This window comes from Herpailurus yagouaroundi, unplaced genomic scaffold (assembly GCF_014898765.1).
Source record: "Herpailurus yagouaroundi ecotype Mexico unplaced genomic scaffold, PumYag 196, whole genome shotgun sequence".
In the NCBI taxonomy this organism is placed as follows: domain Eukaryota; kingdom Metazoa; phylum Chordata; class Mammalia; order Carnivora; family Felidae; genus Herpailurus; species Herpailurus yagouaroundi.
The window spans coordinates 9,917,204-9,943,988 of record NW_024412427.1 but is presented as its reverse complement, the minus strand read 5'-3'; the positions used below and the strand labels follow the sequence as shown (position 1 = coordinate 9,943,988).

General features: G+C 44.1%; 1 protein-coding gene across 1 annotated transcript in view; it reads left to right on the top strand.

Moving 5' to 3' along the window:
• The window catches only part of CNBD2 (cyclic nucleotide binding domain containing 2), a 51,798-nt gene that overhangs the window by 1,813 nt on the left and 23,200 nt on the right, over nucleotides 1–26,785 (top strand). The window contains exons 2-7 of the mRNA XM_040447184.1: nucleotides 2,784–2,921; nucleotides 5,369–5,422; nucleotides 9,844–10,007; nucleotides 15,388–15,544; nucleotides 16,043–16,194; nucleotides 18,768–18,906. Coding sequence (XP_040303118.1) covers nucleotides 2,784–2,921; nucleotides 5,369–5,422; nucleotides 9,844–10,007; nucleotides 15,388–15,544; nucleotides 16,043–16,194; nucleotides 18,768–18,906 — 804 coding nt within the window. The remainder of the gene's footprint in view (nucleotides 1–2,783; nucleotides 2,922–5,368; nucleotides 5,423–9,843; nucleotides 10,008–15,387; nucleotides 15,545–16,042; nucleotides 16,195–18,767; nucleotides 18,907–26,785) is intronic.

Here is a 26,785-nt window from a genome sequence, read left to right as displayed (position 1 = left end):
CTTCCTTCCTTCCTTCCTTCCTTCCTTCCTTCCTTCCTTCCTTCCTTTTCTTTCTTTCTAATTTAAGGTTTTATTTTTAAGTACTCTCTACACTCAACATAGGGCTCAAACTCACAACCCTGAGATCAAGATTTGCATGCTCCACTGACTGAGCCAGTCAGGTGCCCCCAGAATCTTTCCTTCTTTCTTTCTTTTTTTTTTTTTTTTTTTTTAATTTTTAAGTGTATTTATTTTGAGGTGGGAGGCAGGGAGAGAAGGAGACAGAGAAGCCAATGTGGGGCTCGAACTTACAAGTGGTGAGATCATGATATGAGCTGAAGTCAGATGCTTAACCAGCTGAGCCATTCAGGCACCCCTTTCCTTCCCTCCCTCCCTCCCTCCCTTCCTTCCTTCCTTCCTTCCTTCCTTCCTTCCTTCCTTCCTTCCATGTATATTTTTTAAAGTTTATTTATTTTTAGAGAGAGAGAGAGTGAGCAAGCATGAGAGGGGCAGAGAGAGAGGGAGGGAGGATCCCAAGCAAGCTTCACACTTTGAGCATGGAGCCCAATGTGGGGCTCAATCTCATGAATCTGAGCCAAAATCAAGAGTTGGATGCTTAACTGATTGAGCCATCCAGGCACCCGTTTCTTCCCCCCCCTTCCCTTCTTCCCTCCTTTCTTTCTTTCTTTCTTCTTCTTAATCTTTTTTTTTTAATTTTTATCTAAGTAATCTCCACAGCCAATGTTGGGCTCAAATTCACAGTCTAGAGATTAAGACTAGCATGCTGCTCCGACTGAACCTGCCAGGTGCCCCTCTTTTCTTAAAAAAAATTTTTTTTAATGTATATTTATTTTTGAAAGAGAGAGACAGAGCATGAAGCAGGGGAGGGGGAGAGAGAGAGGGAGACAGAATCTAAAGCAGGCTCCAGGCTCCAAGCTGTCAGCACAGAGCCTGACGCAGGGCCCACAAGCAGCGAGATCATGACCTGAGCTGAAGTGAGACGCTTAACCAACTGAGCCACCCAGGCGCCCCCAGGTGCCCCCTCTTTTCATTACTTACAGGTAATCTGAGTTTTCCTTTTGCATTACCTATTCATATCCTTTGTTCATTTTTCTTTTGGGTTATATGTATTTTTCCTTTGATTTATAGAATTCTTTAAAATTAAAAAACAGTTTGGGATAGTAATTTTTTGTAATAGCTATTCTTTGTAATTTTGGATAGTAATCCTTTGTTGATTATGTGCATGGCCAATATATTCCAGTCTTCAGTTTGTCTTTTCATTTTATTTATTATGTCCTTATTAACAGAAGTTAATAAAAGTTTTTAGCTTTTGAATTTAATTATAGAAATTTTCAAGCACAGAAGTTGCAGTATATGTAATGATCACCCCTTAGATCTAACAGTCAGCATTTTGCCACATTGACTGTACATATTTGTGTGTGTGTTTGTGCATAGGTGTGTGTTTGCTGAATCATTTGAGAGGAAGATGCATTTTTTATGACACTTCTTAAAAATAAAGACATAATTACAATGTCACTATAATACTAAGAAAATTAACACTAATTCCCTAATATCATCTAATCTCTAGTCATATTCAATTTCCTTATTTGTCCCTAAATAATGGCTTTTACAGCTTGTTATTATGAATCAGGGTCCAATCAAGGTTCATGCTTTACATTTATTTGTATGTCTCTTAAGAAACTGGGTTAGTTGACTTGTAGATTGCCTCACATTCTGGATTTGTCTCTGTGGTGTTGAACTTGTTTCCCTATGCCCTGTATTTTTACTTGGCAGGCAGAGGGTGACTGCCCTTACTCCCAAATTCATACTGGGATAAAAAGTCTGATTTGTTCTCAGTTCCAATTCCAAATTCCCAGGTTCAAGGAATGCATGGAATCGATGGCCCAGCTTGGATGAGTGATTATATTAGTTTCCTATCGCTTCTGTTAACTAAAATATCACACAATTTAGGGGTGCCTGGGCGGCTCCGTCAGTTAAGCGTCCAACTCTTGGTTTTGGGTCACATCATGATCTCACGGTTTCATGAGTTTGAACCCTGAGTTGGGCTCTATACCAGCAGCACAAAGCCTGCTTGGGATTCTCTCTCTTTCCCTCTCTCTCTGCCCCTCCTCCACTTGGGCTGTCTTTGTCTTTTTCAAAATAAATAAATAAACTTAAAAAAAAAAACATATCGCACAGTTTAGTGGCTTAATACAGATTATATTATCTTACATTGGCTGGAAGTCTGGCATGGGTCTCCCTGGGCTAAAATCCATGTATCAACAGGGATGCATTCCTTTCTTGAGAGTCTAGGGAAGAATGCATTTCCTGGACTTCCTAACTTCTAGAGACTACTTACATCCCTTGGCTCACGGCCCCCTTCCTCTGTCTTCAAAGCCAGCAGTGTTGCATCTGCTTGACTGTTCTTTCCTCAGATCCATCTAATTCCAAAATACAAGCTCTTTGCATCACTGTACCCTACTGTTATTTGTGCTGTTTTCTGGACCAAAGTGAAGGACTTAGTATATAACTAGAGCTGGGTTGGTGAATATTTTATATGACCAGCTCTTGGGGAGGGAGGTGCCCCCATTTGTAGTAGTTATCTGTTTCTGCGGCATAAATACTCCCCGCTGTGACCATTTTTGGGCTACCAACATGATTTGAACAGGCTTGAAAACTTTCCGAAAACATAACCATGGCTCTGGCACACCACTCTTCCATCTCACCTTGTTAGCAATGTCCAGCGTGCTGGTGGCTGTTAAAAACAAATGGTTTCTACAATCTTGTTTGTTTTGTTTCCACAGGGGCTGTACCGGCTCACCAAGGATATCATTGTGATGATCCGAGTGTGTAAAATGTTCCGCCAAGGCCTTGGGGGATTTCGGGAATATCAGATCATTGAGACTCCTCACAGAAAGCACCCTATCTTTTCCTTCTGGGATGTAAGCAGCTGGCCTTGGCAGGATTATGAGGGCTTAAGGGGAGGGGTCCAATAAATAGCACCTCACTTCCTAGTCCATATTCTGAACCAACAGAAGACAAAGGGAAAAACAGATAGAAGACCCAACTGTCACTTTTGTTAACAATGGGACTTCTATTGGAGAAGTGACTTATATCATCAAGTGAGAAGATGACCTAGAACTACATCCCCAAATTAGACAACCTTATGTGCCCAGAGACAGTGCTGGACCAAGGCAGGCCTCCACTGTGGGACCAGGACTTCCTGCCCCACATTCACAACAGAGGAGGACAGAGTAGAATGTGGGCTCAGAGGGACAGAGAAGGAATGATCACACCCAGTTTTTCTTTCCAAAATTCACCAAGGAGTTTAAGTCACTCCTTCTTAATGTGCAAGAAAGGGGCCGGTAGTGTTCTACCAGTGCAACTACCTCCATGTAGAAAGAAACATCCGGAGTGGGGAAGAAGCTATCTCCATATCAGCGGGAATCAAAGGAGCCAGAGAAATCCAGAAGTCTCATTAGAGTCTGGGTTTTCTGAATGCCCACCACTGTTCATCTTCTCTATCTTCTTTCCTGTCCCCCCCATTTAAACAAGGGAACACATGCATGGCCCTGCTCACTCTGGAGACCATGCTGTCTAGATTTTCTAGAAGGTTGCAGTTTATGCCAGTGATATCTCATGTGCCCTATTTAGCTCAGAAAAGTTGATCACCTTCTGTTAACCTGTTCTGGATTCCCAAAGGTGTCTTCATTACCATCCAGGACTCCAAAGTTTTTCCCAATCCCTGGATGAACTCTGCCCATTTTCCTTTTGTGCCTAGAGTGATTAGATTCAGCCCTGCTTCCTAACTCCACCCAGTGATTCAGTCCAAGAATTTGCCCCAAATGGTTTCTGAAGGAGAGGGGTATGGGCAGTGCTGATGAGTGAAAGAAATGCAGTCTTAGATTGGTCTTGAAGGGGCCAGCAGGTATGTGGGGCTGAGTTTAAGATGTAGCAGGGAGTTGGGGCCTCTGGGTCTGCAGAAAGGAAGAGAATGCCCTATCTAAAGACATTCAAATTCACATATTAATTTTTTTTAAATATTTATTTTTGAGGGCGGGGAGGGGAGGGACAACCCACAAACTGTGAGATCATGACCTGAGCTGCAGTTGGAAGCTCAACCAACTGAGCCACCCAGGTGCCCCTCAAATTCATATATTTTAAAGACATTATTCTGGCCAAACCAACGGAGTCTGCAGCCAGATTCTGCCCTGTAGTTGGGCCATAAGTTGGGAGGGGATGGAGTGGAAGAATTGGAACCTGAGAGACAGGTTTGCTGTCAGGAAAGACATTCTGACTCAGGGTGTCATCATGCAGTGGTAACAGGAGTCTTTGTTTACCAGAAGACTTGAGCTGGTGCCTGGGCATTTGGAAATTGAAGACTCAAATCAGCCTTGTCTTTGGGGGAGTGTGAGGCCAAACAACATTGCCTAGGCAGGGTGGCCTTGAGCAGAGCAGAAGCCTCTCAACGGCAGCCTACGGGAGTCATATGTGCAATGGGCAGAGAGCTGGGGGGCCGGAGTGTAGGGTTGGGTAGAGAGATCAGTTTTCATCAGAGCATGTGAATTCATATCTTTCTGAGTACCACTGCTTTCCTTCACTGGCCTTCTTGAGAAGCACCATACAGGTACACAAGCTATATATGGGGCAGTTGGGTGGGGAGGACCTGAGGTATGCCTACCTAGACAGATGGGTGGGGGTCCTGGTTTGGCTCAGATGGTGGTCAGGGCCTTGTTTGTCCCTTTCCTTCTCCCCAGCTGCTCCTAACATATCCTTCCCCTTCTCTCTGCCTCTTCCTCTACCTTTCCACAGCTCCCCTGCATCCATTAGGAGATAGAGTTGGGTTGGTTCATGCCTAAGATCTCTTACACCTCCTCCTCCTGGCCATATTCTAGAAGACTGTATACTCAGTGTGTGATCCTTGGGAAGGTTCCTTCACTCACCTCGAGTTCAAAATGGAGCTCAGTAATACCTGCTTTGTCCTGATGATGAAATGGAATAAATAAGGAAGAAGCACATGCTTGGCTCCTTATAGGCACTTGGTGAAGATTGGCTTCATCGGTGCCTCCGTTTTATCCCTTTTTGTCCCTCTCCACTTTCCCATTTGCTTCTTTTCCCCTCTTTCTTTTCTCTTTCCATCCTTCCTTTCTTTATCCTCCCCCAGCCCATATTTACAATGACATATTGTCAATTCTGGGCCTAAGTCTGGGTCTGAATTTGGGCCTTTGAGGTAGACATGAGATGGCCAGCTGGTAGAAGGGTTCCTGTGGCTTCCTGACTATCATGGGGATGGGGACGCAGGAGGGTTTAAGTGCAAGATTTTAGGAGCACTCTTGCTGATTCTCTTTCTTCTTCTTCATTCCTTTTTCTCTGGGGGCCCCCGGGCCGGAAAAGGAAGCAAGGCCGAATCACATTTGATACCATGGACTTTGTTGCAGAAGAGGTATGTATAACTCTGACCTTGCTGGCTGGGAATTTTCTTTCTGCATGATGGCCTGGAAGTAGCATTGGGCTGAGTATCAGGACAGCTGGATTTAGTCCAGGTTCTGCCACCAAGCCAGTGTGTCATCCTGAGCTAGCCTCTTAGTTTCCTCATCTATAAACTAGCTTATCTCAGTGATCCCAAGATCCCAGTCCTGACTTTCCAAGGCTGTGAATCCCGCCCCTCCCCTGAACCTGTTGTTGCCTTAGAAGCTGAGCAGAACCAGCAGGGAAGAGCTCCTGTACTTGGACCTGTGGACACACAGCCAAAGGCAAAGCAGAGGCTGTGAGAGCTCCAGGCAGAGGAGAAATAATCAGGATGGTGGGAAAAGCCCAGGCTTATGTGTGAATTCTGACTCTTTCAAGTTTTCTGAGAGACACTGGGTACACCTGTCTCCCACATGGGTATCAGATGGCCATTCTGGGGAGTGAATGACTCATATCTGGGTGAGGCTTTGGACATGTGACTTGTTCTCTGAATTTCAAGAACTGTTATCTTCCCAGTTTCTTCCCACCAAATCTTGGATATTAAATTAAAATTTTTAATTTAATTTAAATTTTAAAGGGGTCTACCTATTTATAGGAAGGATTTGAAGTTCTTACCAGTGAGACCTGACTTGACCCTGGCCTGGGGTAGCCATGTTGGTTTTTCTCTCAGGGATGGGAGGACAATAGTTTTGTAACTGGTATCAGGACCACCTGGGCCACTCTCTCCCCCTCTCCCTCCTTGGAGCCAGGGTACGGCTTCTGTTGCCTGTTTCTCCTGGGCATGATCTACTTTCTCATGCCCCATGATGTTAAGTCAACCAAATTCTGGGTTTGTTTGTTTTTTTCCAACTTTCCAGACTGGCCAGTGTCTGACACTGGACATTGACGGTTATCCAAGCTTTACTCTTGAGGCAGGAGAAACTCTGAGAGCCACAAAATTCCAAAGATGGAGGCAGTTCTGTGCAGGGCAGTAGAGAGAGAGAAGAGGGCACAAAGGAAAACATCCATTGTATAGGCAGGGCCTCTCAGCTTCCTCTAGGAGTTATCTAACTCTGGCTCTGATTACATATACCTGCCCTTTGAGTGACTGACTGCTAATGGGCACTTGTTTTCTTTATGGAGTGATGAACTGGTTCTGAAATCAATTGCGATGATGGTTACATAACTCATAGAGCCTTAAAATCATAGACTTGTTTATTATAGCAGTTGTGAGACATTGGAAACAATGGGTACATTTCAAAAACATAGTGAAAAAAATTGGGGGAAAAAGCAAGTTGCAGAAACCATATCTGAAGTCTGACATTTATGTAAATAAAAAATAAAGCAACCCTCTATACTGTAACCCTCTATACTGTGGCTGTATGTATATGCATAAGTATATATTAATACATAAAAAGGGCAAACCCTGGTGGTGGAGAGCAGATTTGGATTGGAGGTGGTACGGTAAAAGGAGATTGTAAGCATGTATATTGTTCTGATTTTTAATGGAAAACTAGTATTATTTTCAAAATTTTTATTTATACATAAGAAAAAGGCCAGAAATGAGTATGCCAGATGTTAGTGGCTAAATCTGGGTGGTGGGATTATGGGCAGTCCCTCTTTTTTTTCCTTAATCCTTCCTGTATGCTAGAGGAACACAATGAGGTGTAGCTGGCCTGAAGCAAGGGAGGCTGTGAACCCCTAGAAGCAGGTAGGACCCAAGTCTCCCCAGCCCTGTTTGAATTATACTCCCTTTTCCCCAGACTTTTTTTCTTCTCTTCTCTTCTCTTCTCTTCTCTTCTCTTCTCTTCTCTTCTCTTCTCTGTTCTGTTCTTTTCTTTTTCTTTCTTTCTTTTTTTTTTTTTTTGAGGTCTAAGCTTAGATCTGTGTTTGGTTGTGGGGATACTAGGCGGTGTAACATCCCCACTGATCCTCAAGGAGCTAAGTAGAAATTAAGGTGAGGTAACTTACCTGGCAAGTTAAATAACAGAATCAGTTTTATAGGAATCCAGAGAAGGGAGTCTCTGAAGACTGGGTGTGGCAAGAGAGATTTCCTAAAAGAATTAGGGCCCCTCGTGGGCCCAAAGAATCAGTTCTGTTCATAGAAAGCAGAGGGATCTGTGTTTTGTCATAAATGAACCCTGTAGAGAAATCTCAGTGGGTTATTGATAGCAAAAGAGGGTTAGGAAGGAAGAAGATTGGATTCAGACCTTAAAAATGGCCAACACTTCCATAGTCCTCACTGGGAGCTGGGCCTATTGTAAACCCTTTACATGTATTAGCTCTGCTATTTATACAGTTAGGTTCTGCTGTTTTCAGATAGGGAAGGCTCAGAGAGAAGTGACTTGTCCCAGGACACACAGCTAGGAAGGAGCAGGCCAAGGTTCAAACCCAGGTACCTGGTGCCAGAGCCTGTGCATTATTAATCACTGAGAAACACTGCCCTTGTGTGTGAACATGCAAGGCTTCAGATCTATGGTCCAGAACTCATCATGTCCCACTTTCTTTTGGCTTCTGTGACAACTACATTTATGTAAGTCTTCTTACATTCATTCTTTCCATAAATTTTTATTTTTATTTTGTTGAGTGCCTACTACCTGTGAGGCATTATTCTAGAGTGGGGTAAATAAGATAGATGAAGCCACTATTGTGTTTATATTGGGGCTTGTATTCTAGAACACCTATATCCAATGGAACTTTCTGAGATAATGGAAGCATTCAGTTGTCTGTGTTGTCCTGTATAGTAGCTAGCAGACACATATAGCCCTTGTGGCTAGTGTGACTGAGGAACTTTTTTTTTTTAAGTTTATTTATTTATTTTTTAATTTTTTTTCAATGTTTTTTATTTATTTTTGGGACAGAGAGAGACAGAGCATGAATGGGGTAGGGGCAGAGAGAGAGGGAGACACAGAATCGGAAACAGGCTCCAGGCTCCGAGCCATCAGCCCAGAGCCTGACGCGGGGCTCGAACTCACGGACCGCGAGATCGTGACCTGGCTGAAGTCAGACGCTTAACCGACTGCGCCACCCAGGTGCCCCAAGTTTATTTTTTTTTAAGTTTATTTTTAGAGAGACAGAGACAATGTGAGTGGAGGCGGGGCAGAGAGAGACGGAGATAGAGAATCCCAAGCAGGCTCTGTGCTGCTAGTGCAGAGCTCGACATGGGGCTTGAACCCCCTAAACCACAAGACCATGACCTGAGCTGAAACCAAGAGTTGGACGGTTAATAAACTGAGCCATTCAGGTGTCCCCTGAGAAACTTATTTTTTTAATCTAATTTAGTTTAAATTTAAATAGCCACACATGTGACTAATGGCCACCATATTGGATAGTGCATTTCTAGAGTGAGTGAGGCAGGGTGTGTGTGTGTGTGTGTGTGTGTGTGTGTGTGTGTGTAGGAAGGGGAAATGACAGATAATAAACACATTAACAAAAAGGAATAAGGTCATTTCACAAAGTATTAATTGCTTTGAAAGAAATGATTCAGAGACTACAGACTGCTGGGAAGGGGGCCTACTATTCTAGGTCAAATGATCCATTAGGGACTCCCTGAGGATGTGGTAACATAGGAGCTGAGAACTGAATAAAAAGGAGGATGCAGCCGTGTGAAAATCCGGGAGAAGGACATTCCAGACAGAGGAAACAACCCAAGCAAGGACCACAGGACATAAGTGAGCTTGGCACCTGCAGGAGATGGGTAGAAAGCTAGAGACTGGAGAACACAGGAGAGAGGCAGGAGGTGAGTTTGTGAGGAGTAGGGAGGGTAGGGAGTCAGACCATGTGGGGCCCCTCGGCTAGGGTATGGAGTTAAGATTTTATGCTAAGTGCAATGGACAACCAGAAGGGGTGTTAACAACTCAAGTACCACTTTCCCAGCAGGTGGGAGTGGTGGGTGAATGGGTAGATCTGTCCGCCCTCTGGTCCATGAGTCCTGGTTCACCAGGGTTAGTTTCTGTGGGTTCTTTTTATTCCTTAGTCTCCTATAGCATGCTAGGATATAGGCTGAGACGAGGGAGGTCTCCCCTGACTGCAGTATGCATATGCTAGAGGCCTCTGGAGCCCAGAAGGCCCATATTGACTTGGAGTGGTCACTGAACGGCACAGGCAGTATAGTTGGAGTTGCAGGTACAGGCATGGGCATGTAGCAGATCTAGCTTATGATCCTGCCCGAGTGTCTTTATCTGTCAAATGGGAATAGTAATTGTGCCTCATTTCTTGGGCTGGGCAAAGGTGCAGTTAGATGGTGCATGTAAGATGCATACCCTCATGCTGGGCACACAGTAAGCACTCATTACGTGTCAGCCACTATTGTATCGGGAGTGGGAAAGCATAAAAAGCAGGAGTGTGGGGAGTTGACCACTGGCCCCTGGGGCATTCTGCTAGGTCTTGTGTGTCACTCTGGCCCTCTCTTCCCAGGGTCACCTTCCTCCAAGAGCCATTCAGATCATGCAGAAGCTGCCTTCCTGGAGGACAGAGCCTGAGATCCAGGCCCTCTATAACCTCCTGCAGGTTCTGAACAGCTACCGCAACTACTCAGAGCCCCTGCAGCTGCTCCTGGCCAGAGTCATGCGCTTTGAACGGTTAGTGAGGGGCACACCCCTTGGCACCTGTGCCGAGCTGGGCAGGAAGAGCCTTCCTGACAAGGCCATGGCAGGTCTCTTAGCGTCTCCATGGCATTTCAGCCGTGTCTGTCAGTTCAGTGCTGTCTGTCAGTTCACCTTAGTGCTCCTTGGTACTCTTGTGGCACAGTTGATCTCCTTCATTTACTGAGAGTCTACCAGAATTAAGGAGCCACTGAATCTGGCAAGGCTTTGATAGGAACCTCAGAAAGGATCTGGTCCAATTCCCTCCTTTTTCAGATGAGGAAACAGGTTCAGGTAGTAAGAATGACTCATGCTCTGTCACCCACATATTAGGGAGTAGAGCTGAGACTCAAATCCAAGCCCTAAAAGCCACAATGGATCACAGGTGATTGTCTTATGTCCAGATAGGAACCTAGGGTAAGAGTGTGTGAACTTGGATAAGAAAAAAACTTGTATCTGTTTTCATTAATCCCTAACTAAAATGTATCATTTCCTTCAGTCATGGATGTATGTAATGAACCACTACAGTATTACCTGTTCCCATGACTTTTTCTCCAAAAGAAATCACCAATATTACACGTTCATGTTACTGCAGGTTTCTCAAAAAATAATTTATATTCCTCACCTCTTTGAAATTACGGTAGTAATTAGATCTGCTGCTAGATCTGGTTATTCAGTGCCTTAATATGGCACTGAATATGTGGAATGGTTGCTATACCATTCCACAATTTGGATTTTAAAAGGTAATTTTTAATTGTAATTCTGCTGTATTTTATTTTATATATTTAAAACATTATTCTGTGAAGGCTTCACCAGATTGTCAAAGGATGCATGGCACAAAAAAGCACCATGTAAATATTCGGTACTAGAAAAGTCTAAGAGGTGTGTGTGTGGAAACATTGTCTTTCTCAGGCCTTTCAATGGCTTAAGAGGGGAAGCACAGCAGAATATTTGAGGTAAGTCCTGTTTTAAAAATCTAGGATGTGAAGACACTTGAGGTCTTTGCACTGGTATCTTCCTTCGTGGAGGTCACATAATCACATGTGACTATGACCCACGCAGGATTTGTTTCACAGGTAATAAGCCCAGGAGAGGAGGGAACGCTCCAGCTGGCTTGGCCAAAGCAGATTCAGAGAAGAGGTGTCATTTGAGTAGGTATATTTGACAAGTAGAGGTGTAAGACAAGAACGTTCAGGCAGAAGGAACCATCTGCTTTGTTCTAGCTCAGTGAAGAAGAGCAAGTCACCACTGTCTTAAAGTAAGATTCCATAGCAGGCAGAACATGTCATGCAAAGAAAAGGAATCATGGAGGTGGAGGTAGAAGCTCTGTAATTTAATGCTGCAGCTGCCACTCTGAGGTGCGACCTCAGGTGAGCTGCTTAACCTTTCTGAGCCTCAGTATCCTCATCAGTGCAATGATCAGTGCAATGTTAAGGTCGTCTTTGGCTACTTGATATTTTCTTTTCTTTTCTTCTTTTTTTTTTTTTTTTTATTCTCAAGTTAGTTAACATACAGTGTAGTCTTAGCTTCAGGAGTAGAACCCAGTGATTCATCTCTTACATATGACACCCAGTGCTCATCCTGAAAAGTGCCCTCCTTAATGCCCGTCAACCATTTAAACCCCCCCAATCAACCCTCATTTTTTTCTCTGTATTTGTCTCTTACGGTTTGCCTCCCTCTCTGTTTTTATCTTATTTTTCCTTCCCTTCCCCTATGTTCATCTGTTAAGTTTCTCAAATTCCACATATGAGTGAAATCAATTGGCAAAGAAGATGTCAAACTTTCACTCTTTGCAGATGACATGACACCCCACATGGAAACCCGAAAGACTCCATCAAAAAACTGCTAGAGCTGTTACATGAATTCATAGGAGGTAAAATCAATGCACAGAAATTGGCTGCATTTCTATATACCAATAATTGAAGCAACAGAGAGAGATATCAAGGAATCAATCCCATTTACAATTGCACCAAAAACTATAAAATACCTAGGAGTAAACCTAACCAACGAAGTAAAAGACCTATACACTGAAAACTATAGAAAGCTTAGGAAATAAATTGAAGAAGACACAAAGAAATGGAAAAATATTCCATGCTCATAGATTGGAGGAAGAAATATCGTTAAAATGTCAATACTACCCAAAGCAATCGACACATTCAGTGCAATCCATTTCAAAATAACACCAGCATTCTTCACAGAACTAGAACAAACAATCCTAAAATTTGTATGGGACCACAAAAGATCCCAAATAGCCAAAGTGATGTTGAAAAAGAAAAACAAAACTTGGGCATCACAGTCCTGGACTTTAGCCTATATTACAAAACTGTAATCATCAAGATGGTATGGTATTGGCACAAAAACAGACACATAGATCAATGGAACAGAATAGAGAACCCAGAAATGGACCCACAAATATATATGGCCAACTAATCTTCAACAAAGCAGGAAAGAGTATCAAATGGAAAAAACACAGTCTCTTTAGCAAATGGTGCTGGGAGAACCGGAACATGCAGAAGAATGAAACTGGACCACTTTCTTATACCATACACAAAAATAAATTCAAAATGGATGAAAGACATAGATATAAGACAGGAAACCATCAAAATCCTACAGGAGAAAACAGGCAGCAACCTTTTTGACCTTGGCCACAGCAGCTTCTTACTTGATATGTCTCTGGAGGCAAGGGAAATAAAAAATGAACTATTGGGACCTCATCAAGATAAAAAGCTGCTCACAGCAGAGGAAACAATCAACAAAACTAAAAGGCAACCAACAGAATGGGAGAAGATATTTGCAAATGGCATGTTAGATAAAGAGTTAGTATCCAAAATCTATAAGAACTTACCAAACTCAACACCCAGAAAACAAATAATCCAGTAAAGAAATGGGGAGAAGACATGAATAGACACTTTTCCAGAGAAGACATCCAGATGGCCAACTGATACATGAAATGATGCTCAACATCACTCATCATCAGGGAAATATGAATCAAAACCAATGAGATACCACCTCACACCTGTCAGAATGGCTAAAATTAACAACTCAGGAAACAACAGATGTTGGCAAGGATGTGAAGGGGGAACGCCACTGCACTGTTGGTGGGAATGCAAACTCGTGCAGCCACTCTGGAAAACAGTGTGGAGGTTCCTCAAAAAATCAAAAATAGAACTACCTTATGACCCAGCAATTGCACTACTGGGAATTTATTCAAAGGATACAAAAATGCTGATTCGAAGGGGCACATGCACCCCAATGATTATTTTCAGGACTGGAAATTAGCAGATCAGACAGAATTCTTTCAGTTGCAAGTCACAGAAAACCCAGCCCTAGGGAATGCATCGGTGACTCATGTATCTGAAAAGTGCTGGGATAGCTCTCTAGCTTCTGACTCAGCTGAATCCAGGGGCCTAGTGTCACCAGCACCCAGTGTCTGTCTATCTCTCTCCACCTCACACGGCATTCTCATAAACCACTTTCTCAGCTAGACTCTCCTTTACAGCAGCAAGATGGCTACTATTACCATGGCTCCAAATTTTCCTCTTTCCAGTCTCAGTCCTTTGGGAAAGAGAATATTTCTTCCTGGTCTTTCAAGTCACAGCCTTGGGGTTTGTTCATTCATTCTTTCTTTTTTTTTTTTTTAAGTTTATTTATTTATTTTGAGGGAGGGAGGGAAGGAATGAGAGAGACAGAAAAAGGATGAGTGGGGGAGGGGCAGAGAGAAGGAGAGAGAGAATCTCAAACAGGTTCTGCACTATCGCAGAGCCTGATGTAGGGCTTGAACTCGTGAACCATGAGATCATGACCCGAGCCAAGATCAAGAGTTGGACACTTAACCAATTGAGCCACCCAGATGCCCTGATTTGTTCTTTCTGAACCAGATTGGCTTCATTTGAATCATCCGTGGGTCAGTGACGTTCTGATTGTCTGAGAGTCAAGAAGAAGTTTCCCCCAAAATAAAATCAGGGTACAGTTGGGGGGAAAGGTGACCTGATGCTTGGCTGCAAAAGCAATAGATGTCTGCTTCTGGAGACTTGGGTTCTAGCGCTGACTCAAGTGTGACTCACTGTGTGCCTTCAGCAAGTCTGGGGTTCCTTGGGCCCCACTTCCCTCATCCACATAATGTAGGTTGAGCTAGACAGTTTCTGAGGGTTTTTCTGCTCTGGCTCCAGGAGTCTGTTCTTGGCAGAACACTGCCATGCTCTCTCGTCCCCAAAGTCATTTCCTAGCTGAATGTGCCTGCCTTCTCCCATCTAGTCTTTGTTGTCTGGGCCACCTCCTCTTTAATGTTCCCCATTACCTTCTGGGTAAAATCCAAAGTTAGCCTAATTTTTGTACTCTCTTATGGTTGGACCCAGCCAAATTTCTCTCCCACTATTCCCCTGACCTCCCTGTTTTCCACTGTCCTTTCTAATGGAGCTTACTGTTATTCCTTTGAACACGCCTTGCTTCCAGCCACCTCTGTGCCTTTGGACATGGTCGTCCCTCTGCCTGGAACACTCTCTCATCTCTCTGTCTACCTGGAAGACTCCAGACACTGTCCTGGAGCCTGCCATGGCTTTCCTAAGCTGGGTTAAATGCCCTTTCTCCATGCTTCTGAATTAGTCTGTGCTTACTTCCCTTAAAGCATTTTTAAACTTTAGTCCCTGTACGTGACCATAATTTTCAGAACAAAATCTGTCCTTTTTCACTGTGCCTGATAGACACAGCTGGTATTTATTTAATTTATCGAATGAATGAAGGAAATGAATGAATCTTGAAAGAAGTCAAATTTGAACTTACATTTGAAATACAGAAAATTTCCTCCTCTAAGCTTAGGAGAAAACTCCCAGTTTGCTCTGGACCTGGGCACCTCTACCCTAATGGTTTCCAATTGTGTAGTGAGCTCTTAGGGGTTATAACAAGACCCATCTGTCTATCCTTTTCTAGGTATGTTCAGCTGTATTTTACAGATGAGAAACTGAGGCTCAGAGAGAGAATATGAGTGCCCAGCGTCACACAGCTAGTGGCAGCATCAGGACTTGGATCCAGGTCTGACTTGAAAGCCATTGCTCTTTAGCATTTAGCTACTCACTCATTACTTTCAGTACTTGCTCATTTATTCATTCAACTGCTGTTCACTGAGCATTTACTGTATGTCTAAGCAGTCTGACAAAGGCTCTGCTCTCAGGAAGCTACAGTCTGATGGAGGCGGGCGACTAGGTGAGCATTAGTGAAGAGGTCAAGGTTGATGGGGCTGGGCCTGGGCTGCTATGAGGTCCCTTCTAGTCCAGTCTGTGCCTTCATGCTCCAAAGCAAAGAGCACAAGCAGGCCAGAGCTCCTCCCAGGGGACCAGGCTCCCTGCTGCTACTAGATCTACTGGCTTTGGGCTTTTCTCAGGTTTGGTCGCAGACGTGTGATGGTCAAGAAGGGGCAGAGGGGCAACAGCTTTTATTTCATCTACATGGGCACAGTTGCAGTGACTGAGGATGAGGATGGCAGCAGTGCCTTCCTGGACCCCCACCCAACGTTGTTGCACAAGGGTGACTGTTTTGGGGTGAGTACAGGGAAAGGTCTGTTTTCCTGGGGCAGGGTTGGGGGCTTGACGGGACTCTTGGTAGAACAGCCAGGCCCAGTCCTGCCCTCTCCCCTGTGTGAGTCATGCCCTGTTGTGGGTCCCAGCGCCCTTAACCTGTCACCTGCCCATCGACTAGACCAGGTGATGTCCAAGCCTGGCTCCTTCGTCTGTGATGTTTAAAAAGGAATATGTTTCCTGTATAACAACACAGGGATGCAGTGACCCCTTAGTCAGGCTCCTCCAGCTTCCTCTCTCTGGTCTGGTCAAGCCTGTTGCTTCTTTTTCCACAGGCAGCATATTAAGAGGGAGGGGATGGGCCTCTAGAGGTGGGGAGTGAGCACAGGGCCAGCCAGGAATCTGCAGTCTGGGGAATAGAGATTTCTGGGGGCTGATGGAAGCAGGAAAGCGGTGGGCAAGGCTGTGAGTAGAAAGCCAGAGGTAGCCTCTCAGTTGCCTTTGCCTGTGTTCATCCAACAGGAATTGGGCCTTATGAGTCCTTCAGTGAGGAGGGCCACCGTGGTCTGTATGGAAGAAACAGAGTTCCTGGTTGTCGACAGAGAAGATTTCTTTGCTAATAAGCTGGATCAGGAATTCCAAAAGGATGCTCAGCATCGGTTTGAATTTTTTAGGTACTCCCATCATCAGCCAACATCTTCCCCCTGGGTGTTTATTAGGTGCCTGACTTTGCCCTAGGCCCAGTGGGAAATAGTGGGTGCTTTTCTTTGTGTCTGGAATGCTCTTGAGACAGGAGACACCTCCCACCCAACTTCTCCATCTAGCAAACTGCTACTATACCTTCAGGTCTCAGCTCAAACATCCCTTCCTTGTGGGATGGTACTAATAGAATAGCTAACATGTACGGAGCACTTGCTCGGCCAGGCAGGGTGCTAAGCCCCTTGTATCAAGCCTTTTTACCTGTGACATTGTTTCTCTTGTTCTCTCTGGTTTATAGCTAAGAAAACCAAGGCTCTGGATGTTCAATTCACAAGTCCCTGGGCTTCACTGCCCCACCTCACTAACCAACCCCATCTACGCTCACCCAAGAATAGAGAGAGTGCCCCACAGTGCTTCTATCACACCCTGTGTTTCTTTAAAGCCCCAGCCAAACTGTAATTCTTTTTTTTTTTTTTTTTAGAGAGAGAGAGAGCTTGCAAGCGAGCACACTTGGGGGGAGGGGCAGAGAGAAGGAGAGAGAGAATCTCAAACAGATTCTGCACTATCGCAGATCCTGATGTAGGGCTTGAACTCATGAACCATGAGATCATGACCCGAGCCAAGATCAAGAGTTGGACGCTTAACTGACTGAGTTACCCAGGGGCCCTGATTTGTTCTTTCTGAACCAGATTGGCTTCATTTGAATCATCCGTGGGTCAGTGACATTCTGATTGTCTGAGAGTCAAGAAGAAGTTTCCCCCAAAATAAAATCAGGGTACAGTTGGGGGAAAAGGTGACCTGATGCTTGGCTGCAAAAGCAATAGATGTCTGCTTCTGGAGACTTGGGTTCTAGCGCTGACTCAAGTGTGACTCACAGTGTGCTTTCAGCAAGCCTGAGGTTCCTTGGGGTTCCTTCATGCTTAGCGCAGAGCCCAACATGGAGCGCTATCTCACAACCGATAGTGAGACCATGACCTGAACCCAAATCAAGAGTCAGATGCTTAACCGACTGAGCAACCCAGGAGCCCTCAAACTGTATTTCTTTATAATCTTTTAAAAATGTTTATTATTTTTGAGAGAGAGAGAGAGAAGAGCACAAATGGGGGAAGGGCAGAGAGAGAGGGAGACACAGAATCCAAAGTAGGCTCCAGGCTTTAGCTGTCCGCATGGAGCCCGATGTGAGGCTCAAACTCATGAACCGTGCGATCATGACCTGAGCTGAAGTTAGACGCTTAACCGACTGAGCCACCCAGGCACCCTCAAACTGTACTCCTTGATCATATAGTACCACCTTTACAGTTTATATACCCCTCAGGAAGCACTATGGCAGTGAGGGCAGATTGGCACCTTTACCATGGTAACCCTTGTGTTGTCATTGTGCCAAGCACAGGCAGGTGCTCATTTAATCATTTCTAGTTACTTATCTTTAGGAGAAGACTGAAAATCAAATGAAGTATCTGCACTGGCCCTGAAAATACAGTCTGTAGGGTTGTGCGCCTCTAGAGCAGTGCGGTGAGCAGAGGGCTGCCCCGTGGGGTGGAGTGGAGTGGGAGAGCAGGGGCTGTAAGAGGGGCTGGGGCCTGCGAAGGGAGGACTTGGTCCTGCAGAGAGGAACATTTCCTGTCTTCACACAGTTGAAGAATAGGGCTGAGTTGCAATCTCAGCTCTTGGGCTTATTAACCATGTAACCCAAGATGGGTCACCTCCCTTCTCTGAGTTTAGTCTCCTGCTCTGTAAAGTGAGGATAATGATTCATCTCTCCCACATCATCATAAGGATTGAATGAGATGATTATGGGAAGTGTGTGGCCCCATAGGTGTTCCCTCTGTGGCGACCCTGCTTTCCTTCCTGTGTCTCCAGACCCTTCCTCTTTGGACATGGCACTGTCCCTGTTCCCCCTTGGTGTTGTGGATGGAACTCAGTGCCCTTGATGAGGCCTGAGTCATCCAAGTTCTGGCCTCATAATTTGTTGGAGCTGAGAAAATATGAGATGATTGTTAGCAGCCCCTGTGGGGCTGTGTGTGAGGGAAGGCAGCCCCTGACTGGTGGTGTAGGAGCTCAGGGAAAGGCGGGGCACTGTGGAGTGGGCCTTCAGTCATAGAAAAAAAAAAAAAAAGGGGAGTCCAGACGTTTCCCATTCACTGGCCACAGCCTGGAATATTTGAAGCTAATAGGCTGGAGGAAGCTGGAGTGAGCTGCCCAAACCAAAGGTAAGGCAGGACTGCTGGGCTGGGGGCAGAATAGTAGGTGAGCTGGAGTGAGGAACTCTCAGTTGTTTGGAATGAGACTAGCCTAGTGAGTACAAGGTTAGGCGATGGAGCCAGGAAGAGGCCCCTGGAGGGAAGAGTGGAAGGAAGAGAAGCAGAGCAGAGGAGAGAACCCCAGGGCGCTGGCACAGGCCAGGGGAGGCAACAGGAGGGCAAGTAAAATCCTCCACCTCGGGCACTTGCAAGAGAGCAAGACAGCTTGTTCCCTTTCTGGAAACTGCTGAGAGCAGGGCACATTCTGTGATGAGGGCCAATGAATTCTAACAGGATTTTCCCCTCAGGAAGATGGATCTGTTTGAGTCGTGGTCTGATGAAAAGCTCTGGAAGCTCGTAACCCTGGGGAAGGTGGAGAAGTTCTCGTATGGCCAGCTGGTCTTAAAAGACTTCATAGAATCACCCTCCATCATGTTTGTCTGCAAGGTGAGAGGTCTAGGATGGGGGAGGGGTGGAATCTGGGAAGTCATGCCTAGTATAATGTCCTGTGGCCACACAGGCCGGGTCTGACCCCTGTTCTGCAACACCTCCTTCTCTGAGCTTCTGTGTGTTAGCTGCAAAAGGCATACCACACCGTTTGGCCTCCCTCCTTCCGAGGGTTGCTGTGAACTTTGGGACACACAGCTGTTATATTAGAAAGAGGGCCACAGGGGTACCTGCTCCTTAAGTTCATATACATGCTTATGTATATACAGATACATACTTAAATTATGCATTTTGGCCCTTGAATCTTAGTGACGCCAGGCGAGTTTTAAAAATTATAATTTTTACTGATTTGAAGGGGCACATGTACCCCAATGTTTATAGCAGTGCTATCAACAATAGCTAAATTATGGGAAGAGCCCAGCTGTCCGTCCACTGATGAATGGATAAAGATGTGGTATATATACACAATGGAATACTACTCAGCAATGAAAAAGAATGAAATCTTGCCATTTGCAACAATGTGAATGAAATTGGAGGGTATTATGCTAAGTGAAATTAGTCAGAGAAAGACAAATATACGATTTCACTAATGTGGATTTTGAGAAACTTAACAGATGAACATAAGGGAAGGGAAGGAAAAATAAGATAAAAACAGAGAGGGAGGTAAACCATAAGAGACTCTTAAATACAGACAACAAACTGAGGATTGCTGGGAGTGAGGGGGTGGGTTAAATGGGTGACAGGCATTAAGCAGGGCACTCTTTGGGATGACCACTAGGTGTCACATGTAAGAGATGAATTACTGGGTTCTACTCCTGAAGCCAAGACTACACTGTATGTTGACTAACTTGAGAATAAAAAAATAAATACATAAAATCATAATTTTTAAATTATAGAAGTGATATGACCAGGGGCGCCTGGGTGGCGCAGTCGGTTAAGCGTCCGACTTCAGCCAGGTCACGATCTCGCGGTCCGTGAGTTCGAGCCCCGCGTCGGGCTCTGGGCTGATGGCTCAGAGCCTGGAGCCTGTTTCCGATTCTGTGTCTCCCTCTCTCTCTGCCCCTCCCCCGTTCATGCTCTGTCTCTCTCTGTCCCAAAAATAAAAAAACGTTTAAAATTAAAAAAAAAAAAAAAAAGAAGTGATATGACCACAGCATAAAACAGAGTTCTGGAAAGAGGGAAGAAATCACGCATGAGCTCATCACCTCAGAGTAGATTTTCAGAAGCAGAATTGCATGGTATCATCATTTTTATGAATCTTGGAACAAGTTACTCTCCAAAAAGATCCACTTTATCTAACTTCCAGCTGTGCACACCTTTGCCAGTGCCACACACCTCTGCCAAACTTGCCAGGCATTCTTTCAAAAGTCTTTTTTTTTTTTTTTTTTTTTTTTTAAGTATGCCCAGCGTGGAGCCCAGTGTGGAACTTGAACTCACGACTCTGAGATCAAGACCTGGGCCTAGATCAAGAGTTGGACACTTAAATGACTGAGCCACCCAGGTGCCCCTCAACAATTTTCTTTTACATTTTTTTTAACGTTTTATTTATTTTTGAGAGAGACAGAGACAGAGTGCGAGCGGGGGAGGGGCAGAGAGAGAGGGAGTCACAGAATCTGAAGCAGGTTCCAGGCTCCAAGCTGTCAGCACAGAGCCCGATGCAGGGCTCAAACTCACGAACCGAACCATGAGATCATGACCTGAGCCAAAGTTGGACGCTTAACCGACAGAGCCACCTACGCGCCCCATCAATTTTATAATGCCACCTTATTGAGGATTTAATTTACATTTTTCCTGATTCCTAGTGAGATTACTCATGTTTGTTTACTGTCTGAATTTTGTCTTTTGTGAATTGCTTTTTGTCTTGTGTCAACTTCTGTGTTGGTTGATAATAAAAAGAAAATCTAACATTTATTGAGTGCATATTATGTCCCAGGTTGTGTGCTTCAAATGCTTTATTTCATTTTGGCCTCACAGCAGCCCAATGGAGGTTGGTAGTGTTGCTATTCCCATCGTACAGAGGTTGAAACTGAGGCATAGGAAGGTGAAGTGGCTCCTCCAAGATCACATAGTCGATGAGGGGCAGAAGCCAGGTTCAATACAGATCTGTCTGACTATCCAAAGCTCTTCTCAGGAGCTGGGATTTGCAATTTGAGTCGATCTTTCTGTCAGTTGTTGACTCTGCTCAGCCCCTCAGTAGTTTTCATGATCACCATGAGAACTACCATTTTTTTGAGGCCCTTTGCTCCTGTGCCACGGGTTCTACTAGTATTGTTAATTTTTGTTTGTTTATTTTGGAACAGGTAATACATGCACATGCATTTGAAATTCAAAAGGTTTAAAAGAGTAATGTTTCCCTCTCACCTCTTTCCCCCTGCCACCCAGTATTCCTCCCCAGAGACAGTCATTGTCACTGCTTTTTCATGTGTCTGTCCTGCATCTATTCTTTGTGTATAGAGGCAAATGCATGTGTATATTTTTTCCTTGTTTTCATAAATGACGTCATATTATGCAGGCTGTTCTTCACTTTGCTGTTTCAAGAGTGTTTCTGTAGATTGTTCCATATCAGTACATAAAGAACCCACTTGTTCTTTTTTACCACTTGTGCAGGGTTTCACTGTATGCTTGTACTTGAATTTATCTAACCAGTTCCTTATTGATGGATATTTAGGTTGCCCCAATCTTTTGCTATTTCAAACAGTGTTTTGATGAATAACTGTGTACATAGTACCATTTCACTATAGCTCTATCAGGAAGATATTTATTATAATAATAATTATTATTATTAATTTGGGAGAGAGAGTCCACAAGTAGGGGAGAGGGGCAGAGAGAGAGAGAGAGAGAGAGAGGGAGGGATGTTAAGCGGGTCCATGCTCAGTGTGGAGCCCAATGCAGGGCTTGATTCCACGACCCTGGGATCATGGCCTGAGCCAAAATCAAGAGTTGGATGCTCAATCGACTAAGCCCCCCCAGGCGCTCCTGAGGAAGATATTATTATTCCAAGTTTACAAATGAGGCAGTTGAAGTTAAGATACCTTAAGAAAGGCCATCCAAACTTTTAGTATCTCCCATATATCTGTTGCTCATATTAAGCTAGCAGACATTTGTTGAGTTTGTGCGAAGGTTGATTCATGCTCTGGAGGGATATGAAGATGGAAAAGACTGTTTCTCTCTGTTTATATGTCTCTTCCATTAGGTTCTGAGCAGAGACAAAATTGTCTCTGCCAACTACCAAGTGATTAGCACAAACTTTTTGAGTTCTCGGGACTCAAGAGGGGGAATCTCTCTTAAGGCTGGAGGTTGTAAGGAAGGCTTCCTGAAGGAGGTGAGGCAGGAGTTGAGCCTTGAAGTATTGGACAATTAAACAAAAGAAGGGGGCAAGATTGGTTGTGTGCTGGAGCTGGCTCTTACTGGGCTGTGAGAGCTGATTAAGTTTCAGGAATTTTCCAAGGTAATAAATACAATAGTTATTAAAAATGAAATTACATAGGGGTGCCTGGGTGGTTTAGTCAGTTAAACATCTGACTCTTGGTTTCGGCTGAGGTCATGATCTTACGGTTTGTGAGAGTGAGCCCCACGGTGGGCTCTGTACAGACAGTGTGGAGCCTACATGGGATTCTCTCCTTCCCTATCTCTACCCTCCTCTACTCACACACACTCTCTCTCTCTCAGAATAAATAAATAAACTTTAAAAAATTAAAATAAACTATTCATCATAGATTCATCAGAGAAGTTACATTGTTGATGAACAAGCAACATTCTGGTATGCGTAGCACTAAAACTAAAGAAGGTTTCCATTTAATGAACATAATTTATACAAAGGTGAGAAGTAGTTTGCCAGTAGATTACAAACTATTCTTAATAATATTAAATATATCGGGGGGCTGGTTCAGTTGGTTAAGCCTCTGACTTCTGCTCAGGTCATGATCTTGTGGTTTGTGCGTTCCAGCCCTGCATCAGACTCTGTGCTGACAGCTCAGAGCCTGGAGCCTGCTTCGGATTCTGTGTCTCCCTCTCTCTCTGTGCCCCTCCCCCACTTGCACTCTGTCTCTCTCTGTCTCTCAAAAATAGACACTAAAAAAGACTTTTTAAAAATGTATTGGGAGAAGTATGGATTGGATGCAACTTAATTTGTCAAATCACAGTTGACTTGTGACTATAGATTGGCCATGGTTACAAGAATTCAGCCAGAGCCCACACCAGTCTTCTGTGAGAATCCATTGGCTATATGCAACCTCTTTAAAAAATTTTTATTTTAAGCAGGCTCCACACCCAATGTGGGGCTCGAACTCAGGACCCTGAGATCTAGAGCCTCATGCTCTACCAACTGAGCCAGTCAGGCACCCTTATATATAGGAACTTTCAATAAGAGTACAGTATATTTTATTATTTCTAAATTGTGTGTAACACACCCTTTATAAGAGTAAGGTTTATAGACATGCATACATTTTCCCAGAGAGCCGATTATTAAACTTATCACTAGGGGTGTGTTTGTGTTGTTAATTCTGGGTTCAGTCCTAGAGTAGGGAGTCAAGACTAGCTTAACATAAGCAGAAGGGGAGTTACTGCCGGATGTTGAATGGCTAACAGATTTACTGGTGAGGGGGAGGCCTGAAGGAACAGAACTTCAACTGAACATGACCCCCACGTGACCCCAAGTCAGAGTCCAGAACTGGACAGTCACAGGTGCTGCTGCTCCTGCCACATTCAGGAAGCCACGTCCGTAGCCACTGCCTCCACAAACACAGTAGATATCCTGCAGTCCAAAACCAAGCCTTGCCCAAGTGCATCTGGGCAGTGGAACCCAAAACACTTCTTAGGTGCGAGGGGGCTTCGGAGATGTTTGGGAGTGTTTGGCTTGCAGCCTCTACACTATAAGGGATTGGACGCACAGGATCTGACCCAAAGGATGGTCATGTGAGGAGAGCAGGGAGAACCTAGAAGAGAGAATGGTAGTGCCAAACCCTGAAGGCCAGCCTGAGTATTTTGCAATTCCTTCTCCTCCCTGACATCTGCAAGACTTGCTCTAATCAAATGATTACATCTTGACCGGCAGAAAGTTCTTAGTCTGTGTTAGCCTCCATTTCTTTGTCCATAAGACAGAATGAACTACTTACCTCATAAAGTCTGTTATAAGGATGAGAGTCTAGCCCAGATTTACTCGGTTCACATTCATCCTCGAGTTCAGTGGTTCTAAGTATTGTCACTGAATCAGCAGCATCTGTATCACCTGGGAAGTTACTAACAATGCAGATTCTCAGGACTACCCAAGAGCTGTTCAATCCAAAACTCAGAGGTGGTGGCTCAGTAATCTGTCTTGACAAGCCTTCCAGGTGATTCGGATGCACATTAAACGTGGAGAACTCTGACTTAAGGAAAGAGTTTTTCCAGATTTGAGTAAGCATGAAGAACATTTAGGGGACTTCCTAAAAAGGCAAATTTCTGCCAGACCCCAGAGATTCTTATTCATTAACCTGGCCATCTGCATTTGAATAAGCGTAGAGGGTGAATCTAATGCAGGCGCTCTTGAACTTCATTCTGAGAAAAATAATGCAGATGTTACAAAGTGACAGCAAGGAGGGAGCATCCTGGCTGGTAGGTGAGTTTGATCTGTCCTTTACAGTGTTTTATTGAAAGTTGATTTGGGGCGCCTGGGTGGCTCGGTTGGTTAAGTGTCCAACTTCGGCTCAGGTCATGATCTCACGGTCCGTGAGTTCGAGCCCCACTTCGGGCTCTGTGCTGGCTCCTCAGAGCCTGGAGCCTGTTTCAGATTCTGTTTCTCCCTCTCTCTCTGCCCCTCCCCTGTTCATGCTCTGTCTGTCTCTGTCTCAAAAATAAATAAACGTTAAAAAAAATTAAGAAAAATACTTAAAAAAAAAAAAGAAAGTTGATTTAATCGTTATTGTGAAGATTGTAAATAAAATTTCGGATTTCTGGCTTCTTTTGAATATTCAGAAGATCAGGCAACACCAGGCTGTATTGTGATGTGGCCCCCTCTTGGCTGGAGTTGAAAAGCACCTGACCTTTCTAAAGGGACTGCTCTTTTGTCCCATTTTCATTTCCTGCCAGGCCAGCTGCTAGAACATTCATTCATCTGAGACTGGGAGGTCCCGACCCCTGTAGTTCACAAATATGGCCACTGGAGGGTGATAGCAGGGAGGGGCCTGGGTGTTCTGGACCTGGGAAAGTTAGGGAAGGTGATTTCCTATTGGCTTAGAAAACATAGTTAATGCCCATAACCAATTCATTTGGAACAATTTATCATTTGGGGACACATGGTGAAATTGTTTTCTACACAGGTACAGATGGGGTTAAACACCCACGAGAGCCTGAGAAGAAAATGTTCACCTGTGTTTCTCTGGCACCTGCAGTCCTTGTTGATAAATGTTGAGTAAATGTTCACTAAGCCTCCAAGACCAACACCTGGCATATCATAAGGGCTTAATAAATGTCTATCCCTTCTCTTTCCTCTTCAACAGTAGTTGGGCCTGAACCTTAAGTATAATGGGTCTCTTACAGTTCCTACTAAAAAAAGGTAATGTTTTATAAAGATATGAAATAAAAAAGAAAATGACATATCTTTCCTACCAGATTAGAAAAAATAAAAAAGATTGTGAAAGCCCAGCTTTCAATGTAATACAAAGATACAACAGGCTCTGTTATACACTGTTGGAGAGAGTGTAAACTAACATTTCTGCAAGGCAGTTTGGCAATGTGTGTCAACATTTAAAACATACATGCTTGTAGGAAACAATCCCAAGGGATAATCAAACATGTGCATTATATTAGGATGAACAAGGTTATGTTGCAATTCTAAGCAATCCTCAAATCTCAGTGGATTAACTAACAAAGACGCATTCCTTCATCCCCACTACTTGATCAGCAGGAGGCCTTGCTTTCTATGGTCACTCAGGGACCCAGGCCACTGGAGACTATCTTCACCTATGCTTCCATGGTCCATAGGACAGGGGAAGGTAATGTTGAGAATCAAGCATGGGCTGGTAACGTTTCCACTCACATTGTCAGAGTCACTTTGCTTAGGAAAGTGGCCAATGCAAGTAAGAAGGCCATATCTGATTAAAAGTAAAAAAACAATCCTGACTTATGCTTAGGGGCAGAACTTGAGATTTGTGAACTAAATGACCACTCTAGGCATTAAGATGTGTGTACAAGATTATCAGTTAAAGTTGCTGTCACAGAAACCCAACTGCAGTGGCTTAGTGAATAGTAATTTCCTTTTGTCTTGCAGTAGAGAGGCTAGAATTAAGCAATCCAGGGCTAGAACAGCTGTTTGGGGAAATCTTCAAGACCCCAGTTCCCTTCTAGCATCTCCCCTCATCGTCCACAGCATATAGCTTTCATCCTAATGGTCACGATGTGACTATTTCACCTCCAGCCATCACATATGAGTTTTATGCAGAGGTAAGGGGGAAGGACAACCACAGGTTTCCAGGGAGTTTTATCCATCAGCCTTCCACTTATATGTCAGTAGCCAGAACGGGGTCACTGCTACCCCCAGTGCAGGAGAGTTTGGAAAGGCGGTGAGTTTTGTAAACTGGAGATTTTACTGTCCTGAACAAGATCAGAATTATATATATAATACTGACAGAAAGAACTGAATATTAATCTTCAAAAATATTTCCTTGAGGTGTAACATGTGTGCGATAAAGAAATCTAAACTTTACAGCTTAGTGAATTGTTATATATGTATATATCTGTGTAAGCATCACCCAAATCAAGATAGAGATCATTTCTAGTACCCTAGAAAGCTCCCTTGTACACTTTCCCAGGCAAACTCCCACCCCCCCAACCAAAGATAACCACAAAGTCGGAAGATTACTTTTGACTGTTCTTTTAAAAAAATTTTTTTTAACATTTATTT